We start from the raw sequence: 13,353 nt of genomic DNA, 5'->3' as shown, positions 1-13,353 counted from the left end.
TATGTATTATTGTTGTTTTAGGGGGAGGTAATCAGGCTTATTTATTTATATATTCTTTTTTAAAATTGTGGTACTTGGGATTAAACCCAGGACCTCATGCATGCTAGGCATGCACTCTACCACTGAGCTATACCGTCCTCCAAAAATCGTGTATTTTAAAAGTGTGCATGGGAACTGGTCAAAATTCCTGGGAAGTCATCAGACCTCCAAAAACCATGGAAGGGGTGGTCCAAGCCTCCTGTATCTCCAAGAAGAGAAGAGGATTTGTGCTAACACCTGGGGTAAAATGGAAGTAAAGAGAAACACATACACGTATATAGACATATTTTTGTGGGTTTTGTGTTGTTTTATATACACACATATAAAAACAAAAATGAAGGGAAATATGCATGTCGAGGCAGGACAACATTTAAATAAACAAGTTCCTTCATGATGCTCATAGTAGCTGAATATGTGTGCTGAAAGATATATGTACACATACACATATACTGTATATACATATATCTAAAACGTATAAACTTCCCTGTAAGTATCCTGCAAAGTGTTTTCATTCTCTTTCAATTCCAAGTATCATCCACTGTCCTGTATGATTTTCTCTTTATCCCAAGAGTTAAATTAGCTTAACAATGCTGCTTTTGTGTGGCCGGGTAGATTTCAGTTATTGTTAATGTTCTCTTTTAAAAAACGTGTAGTTCCTGCTTTTGCACTTTTTAAAAATGAGAAACCATTTAAATAACATTTGATATTGCTTCACATAAGAGTAAGTTTTGTGAAAGTTTTTAAAATTAATATATGCGTAAACATTCATCTGTAAATATAGAAATCTGCGTGTGCTGGGTCACACATTTTTTTACTGAGTCTCAGAAAAGTTTGAAAGACACGACGCTGGGGGAGCTTTTTTTTTTTTTAAGAGGAGCTTTTTTAAAAAGAGGGAAGTGGGTGAAGGACACATGGACCTCTCTTTACTTCCTTTGCAACTTGCTGCGATGTGTAATTATTTCAAAATGAAAAGTTGAAAAGAAAAGGGAGGGGGCTCTGCCTCAGAACCTGGTTTCCTGTAATGATGCTCTGGTCGCTCTGGGGGGTCTCCTGTGACGCAGAGTGCGCGCAGGGTTTGAGGCCCTGTGCGCGGACCCCAGACTCCCGCAGAGGGCTCGCCCCTCGCACCTGGGGGCTCGCCCCGATGCGGCCCCGAGCGCGCCCCGCCCCCCAGTGCCTCTCGCCTTGACCCGCCCCTCCCCCCAGTAACCAGCGGCACTACCGAAGCGCGCGGTCCTCCGAGCCTGCTAGAATGGCGCTGCAGCCCGTTTCCGGGGGGGGGGGGGTCGGAGGCGGGTGGTCTCTCCGCTCCGCGGTCCACGCCCCGCGCTGTCGCTGGTAGCGGCCGGGGTTAAGTCGGACACTGCGGAGGGGCGCGGTCTCGTTAATCTTTGCTGACTGAGGCTACAGCCCGCGCTGAGCACCGCGAGGGGCTGATCCGCAGCGGGCGCCGCCCCTCGCTTCTCCTCGGTTCTGGGCCTTGGGGAGGGTCCAGGTGAGCATATGATCTGTCTCCGTTTCCCCCGGGTGGAGAGGGAGGCTTGCGGACCGGGCTCGAGCCTGCATCCCCGGAGCCCGGGTAGTTGCGCGAGCTGCAGCTGCAGGGGGAGGGAGACCCGGGAGGACCAGCTTTGCCTGGGTTTGCATCCCCCTCGGCCTCACGCCGTTGGCGCCGGAGCGCGCCTGCTCGGGGGCGGCAGGTGCTGGTCGCCCGCCCCCGTCGGCCTCTCCCCCGCACCCTCGTTTTGTGGCGGAGAGCTGTCAGCCCCGCGCCCTTCCACCCTCACGCTGTACCTGTGCGGGTTTCCCCTCCGCGGGCTGAGTCATTGATTGGACAGCATTGCGGAGCACTTCCTGTGTCCAGAGGACTCCGATGCTGGGGATACAAGCAGCAGTGAGGAGGCAAAGCCCCCGTACTCGTGGACCGTAGATTGTAATAGAGGTATTAAGTAAGCAAATAGTTTCTGATTGTGATGAGGGCTGGGAAGAAAATAAGTCAAGGGGATAGGACTGAGAGGTAAGAGATTAGGGAGAGCTATGGGCGGTCAGGGAAGGTCTCTCTAAGGAGTAACATTTGAACTGAAACCTGATGGCTGAGAGGCTTTTCTGATCCCTTAAGAGAAACTTCAAAGTGAAGGGAACTGAACCGGAATGGCCTTGGCTGTCCTGGCTGCAGTGCGGTGAGCATGGGGGCAGGTGAGAGAGCTGGGCAAGGTGCCCCAGGCCCATGAAGAACAAAGGTTTTGTTCTAAGTTGGAGGGAAGAATGACTCTTGCTGGTCCTCTAGGCCCCAATTAAATGTAATTCCCAAAAAAAGCCTCCCTCTAACTTAGCACCCCCTCCCTTGATGTTTTCTCTCCTCACACTCTGAGCAGAAACCAGGTCTGTTTTATTATCATTATGACCCTTGCTCTATTCTTTTCAATCCAGCACTGTTTTCATCTGATTAAAGACATATCCTGGTTCCAGAAGTAGAACTAAAAGCAGGTTTTTCCCCCTGCTAACCAGGTAGTTCCTCCTGGAGGACATGCACTGCCCAGATATAAGCAAACAAGAACAGGGTAGCTTCACCCTCCTAGCTGTGGAGGGTGGTATGTATTGAGGGGTAGGGGGCTGGGTCTCCCCCCAGATACTTGTCCTCTGAGATGTTCTGGTTGCCTTGTTGGGGTGAGGACATATCCGTCAGCTGGGGGAGCAGCAATGGTCCAGCCAGGTCCTGCCCACAAAGACAGACAAGACTGCCCTGGACAGACAACCCAGTGGGGACTGGCTCTGCTCTTCTGTGCACTTGCCATGTGCACTGTGCAGGCGCAGCAGGCCCACCAAGCCTCCCAGATCATCTTCTGGAGTCTTCTATACTCTCAGACGGTAAAAGGGCTCTCTTGCCACTTGTCACCTCACGGCATCACAACCACAGGCTTTCTGTTCACTGATGCCTACAGGGGACATCTCTTTACAAAGTAGCAGCTACTTAGGAGGCTCAAGCCCCACAGAAGAGAACACCCTAGACACCTCACCACCACCACCCAAACACAAGCTCAAGTATCTGTTGAGGAAGGGGCTTGGAGACCAGGCCTTGTGCCTGCTCTGCAAACACCTGGCCAGAATTGTATTTATTGACTTTTAAATACCTTTCCTCTGACCAGAGGCAACATACATTTGTAAATAAGTGGTAAGTCTTAGAGAAATCAGAAAAATGAAAAGAAGAAAAATAAGAACAACTCATAATTCTGTGACCCTGCGGTTAGTGGACTAGGGTGTGTGCTTCTGGGTTTACTTTTCTGCTTGCTTCACGTGGTAATGCAGTAAGAACGTTTTCTGATGTTCCACAGCGTGATCTTACTGGTTGCAGAGCCCCCACCTCGTGGATCCACTCATTCGTTTCACAGATCCTTGCTGGGTTCATGCTGTGTGTCAGGCCCTCCTTCAGCCCTGGGGGTACAGCATGAATACCCAGACTGCAGGCCTAGTCTCCTGGGGTGAGGCGGATAAGAAGCGAGTGAGTTGACTGCCTTATGTCAGATGACAGAAGTACTATGGAGAAAAAGAAATCAAGGAATGAAGGTAGGGCATACTGGGGTGGGGGTGGTACTTTCAATAGAGTGGTCCTTGTTGATGTATGACTGAAGCATTATGCTGTACACCAGAAATTGACACAACATTGTAAACTGACTACACTTCAATTAAAAAAATACACACACACACACACATAAGAAAAAAAATAGGGTGGTCCTCAAAGGCCTCCCTGTGAAGGTTGGAAGGAGGGGGAGTGGAGCTGTGCAGGTGAGCATGTCTCGAGGTATGGCTTCTCCTTGTGACATGAGGGAGGCAGCTGGGCTGGCGACGATGTGCCCGCCCCATGCCTCACCCCTTCCTGTCTCTTATCTGGGTGGTCCTACAAGGGTATGGGGGTGGGAGGGTCAGGGCCTTAGGCCTGGGCTCCTACTCAACACTCACTGTCCCCAGCACCTGCCCTTACCCGGACATGGACCCTGGAATGGCGGTCCCACTCCTGATGCCTGGACTCCAAGTGTTTCCTTTGAGCCTGTCAGCTGCCTTCATCTGCAGCTTCAGCTTTTCAGCTCTGAGCACCTTCCCAGGGAGTCCCAGGCCCACCTATGTCGCTCCCACTCTTTCAGGCGTCACGGGGCTGAGTCCGCAAGCTGAGGGTCGGCCTCATCCCTTTGCAGCCTCATGGAGGCTCCGCTTACTCCTTCCTGAGGCAACAGTAGGCTGCCCAGGGCCTTCTGTAGCCCCTGAGTTTCCCCAGCGCCTGGCTCCATCCTAGTGAGAATGGTCAACCCTAACTTGGTGCATACAGCCTTCAGCCTGTCTGCTGGGAGCTGAGAACCAGAGGACCAGAACACTCCCCACCAGTGAGGAGGCTCAGCCACCAGCGACTCTGGGGTGCCCCCTCCCCAGGTCCCTGCTAGCCTACAGAGAGGCATGAGGCCAAGGTTGAGACCCATCTCCCACACTGCCTGTGGCTTCATGGTGGCACAACCACTCCCCCTCCTTTGGGGAGCATTGGGGTGTCCGCTCTGTGCCAGGCCCTGGGGGTGCAGCAGTGACTCCCAGAGCTGAACAGGTTCCCTGGATGTTCCTTATGTGATTTCCGCATCTCCTTCCCTGACAGCCCTGGACAAAGGGTTTATGGTTGCAGGAGGCAACTGTGTTCAAGGACGTGGCCGTGTACTTCACGAGGATAGAGTGGAGTTGCCTGGCCCCGGACCAGCGGGCGCTGTACAGGGACATGATGCTGGAGAACTGCAGGCACGTGGCCTCTCTTGGTGAGGCTTCCTGGTTGGTCCTGGGCCTGCGCTTAGAGACAGCCCTGCCCCTTTTCACTGGCTGTGCTGGGGAGCTGGTTCCTTTCCAAATGCGAAGTCTGAGGGGTTCAGAGGGGAAGCTGGAAGGCCCTTCCGTCTCCCTGGGCCACCCAGCTGCCCTGCTCCTGGGAAAGTAAGTGTTCCCAACCCACTCCCAGGCCCCCCAAGGGCATGCCCCCAAGGCCTCTGGCCAGGCAGCCACGTGTCCTCCCTCCCTCCTGCTCCCTGACTCCTGTTGCTCTCCTCCCTACACACAGGCTTTCTTGTTGCCAAACCAGCGCTGATCTCCCTCTTGGAGCAAGGGGAGGAGCCAGGGGCCTTGATTCTGCAGGTGGCTGAGGAGCGAGGGACCAAGGCCAGCCTGGCCTGGGGTGAGTGGGAGTGTGGGGAAGCCTGGCCTTCACACAGCTCCTTGCAGGCCCCTGGGTGCTCACACAGTGGGAGGGTTGTGCAGTAACCTCCTCAAAGCAGGGGCACATTTCCTGTGAAACCCCCTGCTTGTAGTCCGAGGTCACCCAGGACTAAATTGTACAAGGAGGCCAAGGGCACATGTCCATCCTGGTGCCCAAGGTGTCAGGTCAGTTCTCTGGGGGCAGCCATGTGTAGGGGGAACCCAACAGGGGAGACCATTGAGCTGCTTGGAATCCCCTAGTTCCCAGTAGCTCATGTGCCAGGGGCTGAGCTTGGGGCCACAGAGGCTGCAGAAAGGAAGTTGAGGTGGCCTCCAGTCTGCATGATGCACAGGCAGGACCCCGAGGTGTTGGCCGGGGGAGTTAGCTGTGGGTGACAGCCCCACACCCTGCTGGTCCCGCCCTGCTCCCAGTCTGACCCCAATCCTTTGGGCCGAGTCAGTGCCCTCCCTCCCCCTTTTTGAGTGCCCCACGTGAGCCAGCCTCCCACCCCTACTAACCTTCCTTTTTGTCGCCTTTCTCATCCAAACCCTGATTTTAAAGCTTCTTGCAAGCAGTTCTCAAACCACCCTACTTGTTTGATATAAAGATTCTGTCTTCAAACCAGTAAGTTCCTTTTGTGAATATAAAGGCTGGCTGAGCCTTCCGTCTTCTGTTCATTCTTCCAGATTCCAGGGCAGAGGCCAGGGTCAAGGATTCTTTTCTGAGGGGAGGGTACTCTAAGGAGGCAGGGCTGTTGGGCTCGGTTTGGGGGCACCTCGCCAGGGAGGACCCCCCAGTTACCTGAACTGAACGGCAGTCCTGAGGATGGGTCAGAGAAGCCACTCCTCCAGCTCCCCGCAGGCGGCACTTGCGGGGAGCTGAGCTTGTCCCCAGCGGCCCTGGAAGGAGAACGGAGGGGCCCAGGCGCCACCCACACGGCGGAGGAGAGGGCCCACAGGTGCGTGGCCTGCAGCAAGGCGTTCAAGTACAACTCGCTGCTGCGCAGACACCAGGTCATCCACACCGGGGCCAAGCCCTACCAGTGCACCGACTGCGGCAAGGCCTTCAAGCAGAGCTCCATCCTCCTGAGGCACCAGCTGATCCACACGGAGGAGAAGCCCTTCCGTTGCGGCGAGTGTGGCAAGGCCTTCCGGCAGGGCGCCCAGCTGGTCGCACACCGCAGGGTCCACGCGCTGGAGAAACCCTTCCAGGGCGGCCAGTGCGGCAAGGCCTTCGGCCGCAGGTTCACGCTCAGCGAGCACCGGCGCATCCACAGCGGGGAGAGGCCCTACGCATGCCTGCGGTGGAGCCAGCGCTTTATCCGCGGTTCCTGGCTCCTCGTTCCTCAAGCGCCGCCGGCGGCACGGCGCCGATGGCGCCCCCGACGGCGGCGGGTGCCAGAGCCCCCTGCTCGGTGCCGCCCCGAGGACCCACTCGGGGGACGCGCTCCACCCGTGCCCCGCGTGCCGGAAGCCTTTCAAGCACGAGTCCCTGCTGCTCCTGCACCAGAGGCTGCACACGGGCGAGAAGCCCTCCGTGTGCAGGGAGTGCGGCCGCGCCTTCGCCCGGAAGTCCAACCTGACTCTGCACCAGAAGACCCACACCCAGGAGAAGCCCTTCGCCTGCACCGAGTGTGGCAAGGTCTTCCGCAGGAGCCACACGCTGACCGAGCACTACCGGCTGCACAGCGGCGAGCGGCCCTACGGGGGCCGGGCCTACGCGAAGGCCTGCAGCCGGCTGCCCACCCTCGTCCGGCACCAGAGAGTCCACGGCGCAGAGCCGAGGCAGGGCCGGCGGGTGCCCCCCTCGGCTCCCCGCTGAGGCGACCACTGGTGGAGACCCCATCCGGGAGAGCCCACCCTGTGCCCCTGCCGGGCGTCCGTCCGGGACGGAGCCGGACGGAGCCGGGGCTGTCGTCAGGCAGCCTGAGAGGAGTAGCGAGGACGCTCTCCACCCCACCCGCAGGGCGGACGACCACTGACCACCAGAGGGCAGCACTTTTCAGCCACCTGGGTCTGGGCCTGGATGCTCACTCAGGCTCCAGTAAACCATGTAGGGGTTATGGGTGGGTTTTGTTTTCTAACCTGTTTTACAAAACTGACTTGTGATCAGATTTTTTTCTTAAAAAAGGATATGTTGTTTTCAGTTCTTCATTATTAGGGTTGACCGGGATCAGACCCTGTTTGCAGGGACTCCAGCCACCTTGTGGGAGGGAAAGGGGCATGGGGACATTTGGAAGTCATGGGTGGACCAAGGGTTTGAAAGGGAGCCAGGGCTGGAGGGGTGATGGTGGCAGAGGCCAGGACTCAAGGGGTGGTCCCCGGGCTCCCTGGCAGCACCACCAGGGCCTGGCCAGGTTGGGTATGACCTTCCTTTGCCTGACTCATCTGCAGATGGTGCTGTCTAAGGAGAAGACCCCTGAGGGCCTGCTGGCCAGGGAGGCCTCTTAGCGACCTCTCCTCACCATCAGCCCCTCCACCCCAGGAATCCTGAGAAGGCTCACAAGCTGTTGAGGCATCTTACAAACGTGTGCCAGGAAGGAAGCCAGCAGCCCTGAGCCGGGCTGAGGGCCTGAACTGCGAATGTGTATTTTATAATTAATGTGGCTTTTTTCTAAATATAAAGTTACTGTAGAGAATTTGGAAAAGGCAGAAACGTACGAAAAAAAAAAAGAAACATAAAATACCCTTGGTCCACTCTCCAGAGATCACGACTATGATGTTTGGTGTTTTCTTAGTCTCTTTCTAATGCATTTGTGTCGATACTTGTTTTACTGATGGGGAGTATGCCTTGCCTAAACCTTGTGCCTCCTGATTGGCAGTGCCACTGTCCACCTGCCCTCTGTGTGGTTTACTTAGCAGCTCTCTCCTCAGACATTTGTTTCCCACGTTTTCACTGCTATCTTTGACCCCACTGCAGAGACTTCCTTGGGGTCGAGGTGGACTTTCCAGGTCAAGAATACTGGGGGTGGGGTGGGACTAATTTTAATCACTTCATTAATCTTGAAAAATGCCACTCTTGTCTTTTTTTGCATTTCTTGGCCTTTTCATGGGTGACTTCCCTGTAAGCTCTTGCACCCATTTTTACTGGGTTTGTAAGACCTCTGTGTTGTGTTACAATCCCTTTCCCTTCGTATCTGTTTCCTCTATCGTGATACAAACCACGGGGCTTTTTTTGGTGGGGGAGGGAAGGTGGGGGGGGACTGCATCTTAGAATTGAAGAAGTAATATATCACAAATATTTGTTATGTATCAAATTATGGTAATAGTACATGCCTCACAGGGTGTGGGTCCATGAAAACGCTAGCATTGCACTCTGCTTTGGAATCAGTGGTGCAAACATGCCCTCCTCCTGGGGTCCCTGTTGAAGGTCACCAGTATGCCCATTCCAAATCTGTCTCAAATCCTTTCTTCCATCACCATGTTCACAAAGCACAGCTCCTCCTGGCAGGTCCTGAGGCAGAGGTGTTGATTTGAACTTTACAGACCTCGTCCTGACGGCCTTGCTGAGGTCTCTCTCCTGCTTCCATGGGTAGAGCGGGCTCCACTCAGCACCCAGAGCCCTGCAGCATCTGCATCCAAGCCTGGCTAAGCCGGGCACAGAAGCCCCTCCAGGACCAGCCCCACCACTTCCTTCTCAGTTGCACTGGTTAACTGAAGTGATCTGCCCAGCTGTCATCCCCCTGGTTTCACGGGCCACCACACCCACTCAGTCTGTGCCCAAGCCAATCCATAGTCACCGGGGATGTGACTCACCTGATGTGTCCTCCTGGCTGAGCTCAGTTCACCTCTTGGGGCGGCCCAGGGGCAGGGTGTGGTGCTGGAGTCCCACTCCAACAGGTCCAGGAGTACCCAGGGATGGACAGCATCGGCGAAACAGTGAGAGAGCCAGTCAAGGTTTAATCACCATGCAGGCAACTCTGCAAGGCTTTCTTTATTTGTGGTATTTATACAATTTTATCAGACAGGTGATTTCACATTGTGGCCAAGTTGACTCTTACACCTTCATTGTTTACTCTGTTGACCTTTTTCCATACCCGGATGTGGTCATGGGCCTTTTTCGACTTGGCTGAACGTCATCACCCTTATGATTTCTTAAATTTTCCTCTTAGCCTTTTACTTAGTTAATCATTACCCCTTAACCCATTCTCAATTTTATCCCTAAGAACAGCTCCTAACCGAAGACTATTTCACAAAAACAAGCACAAGAAGAAAAGGTCACAAGGGTCCCAGCCAACTGGCGCCTGGAACCCAGACAGTGGGCTGATTAATGTTCCTATTACCTACAAGGAAAGCAGTCTAACTTATAGATAGCTATCTTATGTTTCTTAAAGATCTGATGGAACACATTGTCTTTAGGGCTTGAGGCATGACACACCATGGGGGCCCTGATCTTTTGATTTGTTCCCAAGTACTTTCATTGAAATTTCCATTGTTTGGATTGCCCTGCACAGTCATCGTCATAGCCCCTATTATTTCCCCAGATTGAGAATCATCCTGTACAATTTGTAAATTGTAAAGCCCATGTATCCCAAAGATATCCCCAATCCAACTATAGGCATTATGAACAACAGAAGGAAATGCCAGTATTTTCCAGAGTGACGACTGCTTTGCAATCCGCACGGCCACTTTGCCCCGACTTTGTCAAGGGGCATCGACATTGGTGGAATGGCTCCTGGCAGCGTGGGGTCCTGCCTTGGAAGTGCACAGATCCCTTCCGATTGCTGGGGAGGCTGGGTCATGTCTCTTCCTGGGGGCGCTGGAAGAGAGGACAGCTAGAGGGCAGGGGTCCCCACAGCCAGAGCAAGAGTGAGTAGGATATGGCCAGAGGGGCCTGGCTGAGAAAGGAGCCTGGAGAGAGGCGTGTGGAGCCGAGGGCATCTCTAAGGACTGTGGCCCAAGAAGGTGTGAATCAGGGTGGCAACAGCCCCAGGAGCGGGGCAGAATGGACACAGACTTCCATCCCAGGAATGGCTAGGCTGGGCACAGGGGGACCTTGGGGACCATGCTGGGAAGGTGCCAGGTGGGTGCTCGAGGCCAGCCTGCAGGGAGGCAGCCCACTCCCAGGGCTCTGCCTCAGGAGACCTAGTGACAAAGGCCAGGCCACCTGGAGGTGTCTGAGAGGTGTGGCTGGTGAAGTTGGGTATGACTGGGGGCATCCAGGTGGCATCTGGTCCCTGGGCGTGGAACTCCTTGGGGAGTACAGGCTCAGGGCAGTCTGAACATCCGGAAATGACTGAGGGTTTTGGTAAATTCACCACTGGAGCATGAAAAGGGCGTCAGGGAGGGCCTTGGAGAGCTTGACACTTAAAGGGCATTAGAGGGCCACAGTAAGATCCTGTAGGAGCAGGAGGTGACTCGGGGTGGTGGCTCCCAAGCGTTCCTGTCTCCTGCCTCTGGCTCTTGGCATCAGCCTGCCCGCATTGGGTTTAAAGGAACAGCATGGAGAGCAAGCAGGCAGGGGGATCACTCTCTGTCTCAGGGACACACAGAGGCACAAATGCCTGGCCCTGGCACCAGCTCAACAAGCCGGCTGGGAAGCCACTCAGGGTTTATCTGCATTTGGGGGCCTCAGAGGGCCTGAAGGCAGGGTACCCTTTGCCTCTAGGATGTTCAGGGGATTGTGAGTGGGTCCTTGTTAGTCCACCCATCCCTCTGCAGCCACAAACAGCTCCTTTTTTCCACCCTTCCCCTTGTCCAGCACACATGCAGTGTGTTACATGTTGGACCTGTTTCATCCACCCTCGTTTGTTGTTTTTCTAAAGAAGAACCAAATATTCTGGAATTGTCCAGGAAACATACATGACCGGGCCTTTATGCTTTCACTTTGAGTTAATCTCAGCTCACTAGCATGAGCACAAAGGGGATTTCCTTCTGATTTTGAAAAAATATTAGCAAGTCCCTGAAGGATTTGTAGAGTGTGGTTTTCTAAGTAAGCTAAGAATATACTCAAAGTGCCCTTTTTCCAAACAAAAGAAGCCCATTTTTCAGCCTTGACTTTCTTTCCAACTTCTTAAAGTGTGGTAAAACATGTAATATTTACCATCTTAGCCATTTTGGTGATATTAAGTATATTCATATTGTTGTGCAACCATCACCACCATCCATCTCCAGAACTCTTCATCTTGCAAAACTGAAACTCTGTCCCAATTAAAGAGTAACTCCCCACCCACCACTACTCCTAGCTCCTGGCAACCACCATTCTACCCTCTGTCCCTATGATTTTGACTACTCTAGATTGACTTAGCCCAATGTCCTCCCAGTTCATCCATACTGTAGCATGTAACAGGTTTTTTTTTTCAGGTTGAGTAACATTCCATTGTATGTATGGACCACATCTTGCTTATCCATCATCTGTAGATGGACACTTGGGCTGCTTCCACCTTTTGGCTATTGTGAATAATGCTCCTATGAACATGGATTTAAATATCTCTTTGAGAACCTGCTTTCAAATCTTTTGTGTGTATATCCAGAGGTGGAGTTGATTGATCATATAATTCCATGTTTAATTTTTTATGAACCCCCATACTATTCTCCATAGTGGCTGTACCAATTTACATTCCCACTAGCAGTGTACAAGGGTTCCAACTTCTCCACATCATTGCCAGCACTTGTTGTTTTCTGTTTTTATGATAGTAGCCATCCTGATGGGTATGAGCCCTGACTTTTAACTTGCAGTATCCAAATGGGTACTAACAGGAAGCAGCTTTCCTCTTGGAAAAGAACCTAAAAATACTAGTGACAATCTAGGAAAGTGAATTTTGTGAAATGTGCATCTCTGAATCACTCTTCAGCCATATTTTTTCCATATTTGGATTCCATCCTGATTAAGCTTGAATCCCCGTTCTGAGTGAAGGAAAGTGTTTTGTTTCTGGAAATCCTGTTTTTCAGCTTTTATTTCCCTTTAAAGAAAAATAAGTTTGCTGGCCCAGAGGTTAGTTAGTCTTTCAAACAAGCTTCTGTTCAGCACGTGTGGTCTTTGTTGAGCACAGGAGAGAGATGGCATATCACAGGCTCTGCTTTGAAAGACTCGGGTCCAGGTGAGAAAAACCTGAGTACAGGCAGGAGTCAGGAGCACAGGCCTGTGACCTGGGGCCCCTGCGACCCACCTCCTCAGGACCCCTTGGTACCCACCTTCAGCTCTTCATTCATTTAGCTCTCAGGATTCCGAGCCCCTGACCTCCTCAGGTGACATTTCCCTGGGGGCTCAGGGAATTTCTGCTTCTGTTCAGGGTTCTGGGGTCTCCTGGTTCTGCCTGCCAGCTTCTGAGCCAAGCAAGGCTAGATCCAAAAGGCATTCCTAGAGATAGCAAACAAGCCCTGAGAGCAAGGCTTTGATGCAAACCAACCAATCCAGAGCTGACTCCCAGCTATCTCCTATATCAAACTCACATACCACACCAATATCCCCTGCCCTAAATCACCCCAGGGCCAGGTGTCAGACAACTACAGACCATTCCTACAGCCTGTAGCCTGTTGAAGTTACTCAAACCATATGGTCCTTAGCTAATTCAGAGGACCTGCCCTGCCTCACCCATTCCTTGCTGCAGAAACCCCACTAAAGGCCCTGGGCCACACTCTCTCTCCCTCTTCTGCCTCCTGACCAACCTGGCGCTTCCCTGTGTAGCCCTGCATGGTGTGCCCTGCTTCCTGTTTCTCGAGACCTGTGCATACAAACATCTTCCTTCATTTCTGAGTCTGCATGTCTTACCATCCCTGATTAAAACAAACCCAAGGTACATTTTAACATGCCAGGGGACCTTTGAGTGCACACAGATGGTGATGGCCCTCAGTGGGGCTCTGTTCCAGTTTGTGGAAAATATTACTGCTCTGGGCCATCTACAAGAATGCAGAAAGCGGCCTTGGAAATACATCCTTTGAAATGATTTTTAAACTGGGCTTTCCCCCTGGGATACAATCCCAATTCCAGGCTGGAATAACTGGAAAGCCATCTGGTCTGGCAAAGAGAAGGGGCACAGTGACCATTCAAGGGACCATACAGGCCCCTGTCTGTCAACAGTCTGTTTGCTCAGTGGGTCCGAGGCTCAGGGAGGATTATGGGACTGAGGTGGGGAGGCCCTGGAAGAGCCTGTA

General features: G+C 53.0%; 1 protein-coding gene across 1 annotated transcript; it reads left to right on the top strand.

The window, feature by feature from the left end:
* The first annotated feature begins 4,009 nt into the window (after positions 1-4,009).
* ZNF517 (zinc finger protein 517) lies at positions 4,010-7,081 on the top strand. Its single transcript, XM_074352871.1, is given in 6 exon segments — positions 4,010-4,069; positions 4,703-4,829; positions 5,126-5,239; positions 5,947-6,040; positions 6,042-6,591; positions 6,593-7,081. Coding segments are annotated over 6 exon segments (1,419 nt in total). The 5' UTR covers positions 4,010-4,024.
* Positions 7,082-13,353: the final 6,272 nt, after the last annotated feature.

Source organism: Camelus bactrianus, chromosome 25 (assembly GCF_048773025.1).
Source record: "Camelus bactrianus isolate YW-2024 breed Bactrian camel chromosome 25, ASM4877302v1, whole genome shotgun sequence".
In the NCBI taxonomy this organism is placed as follows: Eukaryota; Metazoa; Chordata; class Mammalia; order Artiodactyla; family Camelidae; genus Camelus; species Camelus bactrianus.
Note: the sequence above shows the minus strand (reverse complement) of the source record. Positions and strands in the feature narration are given on the sequence as shown.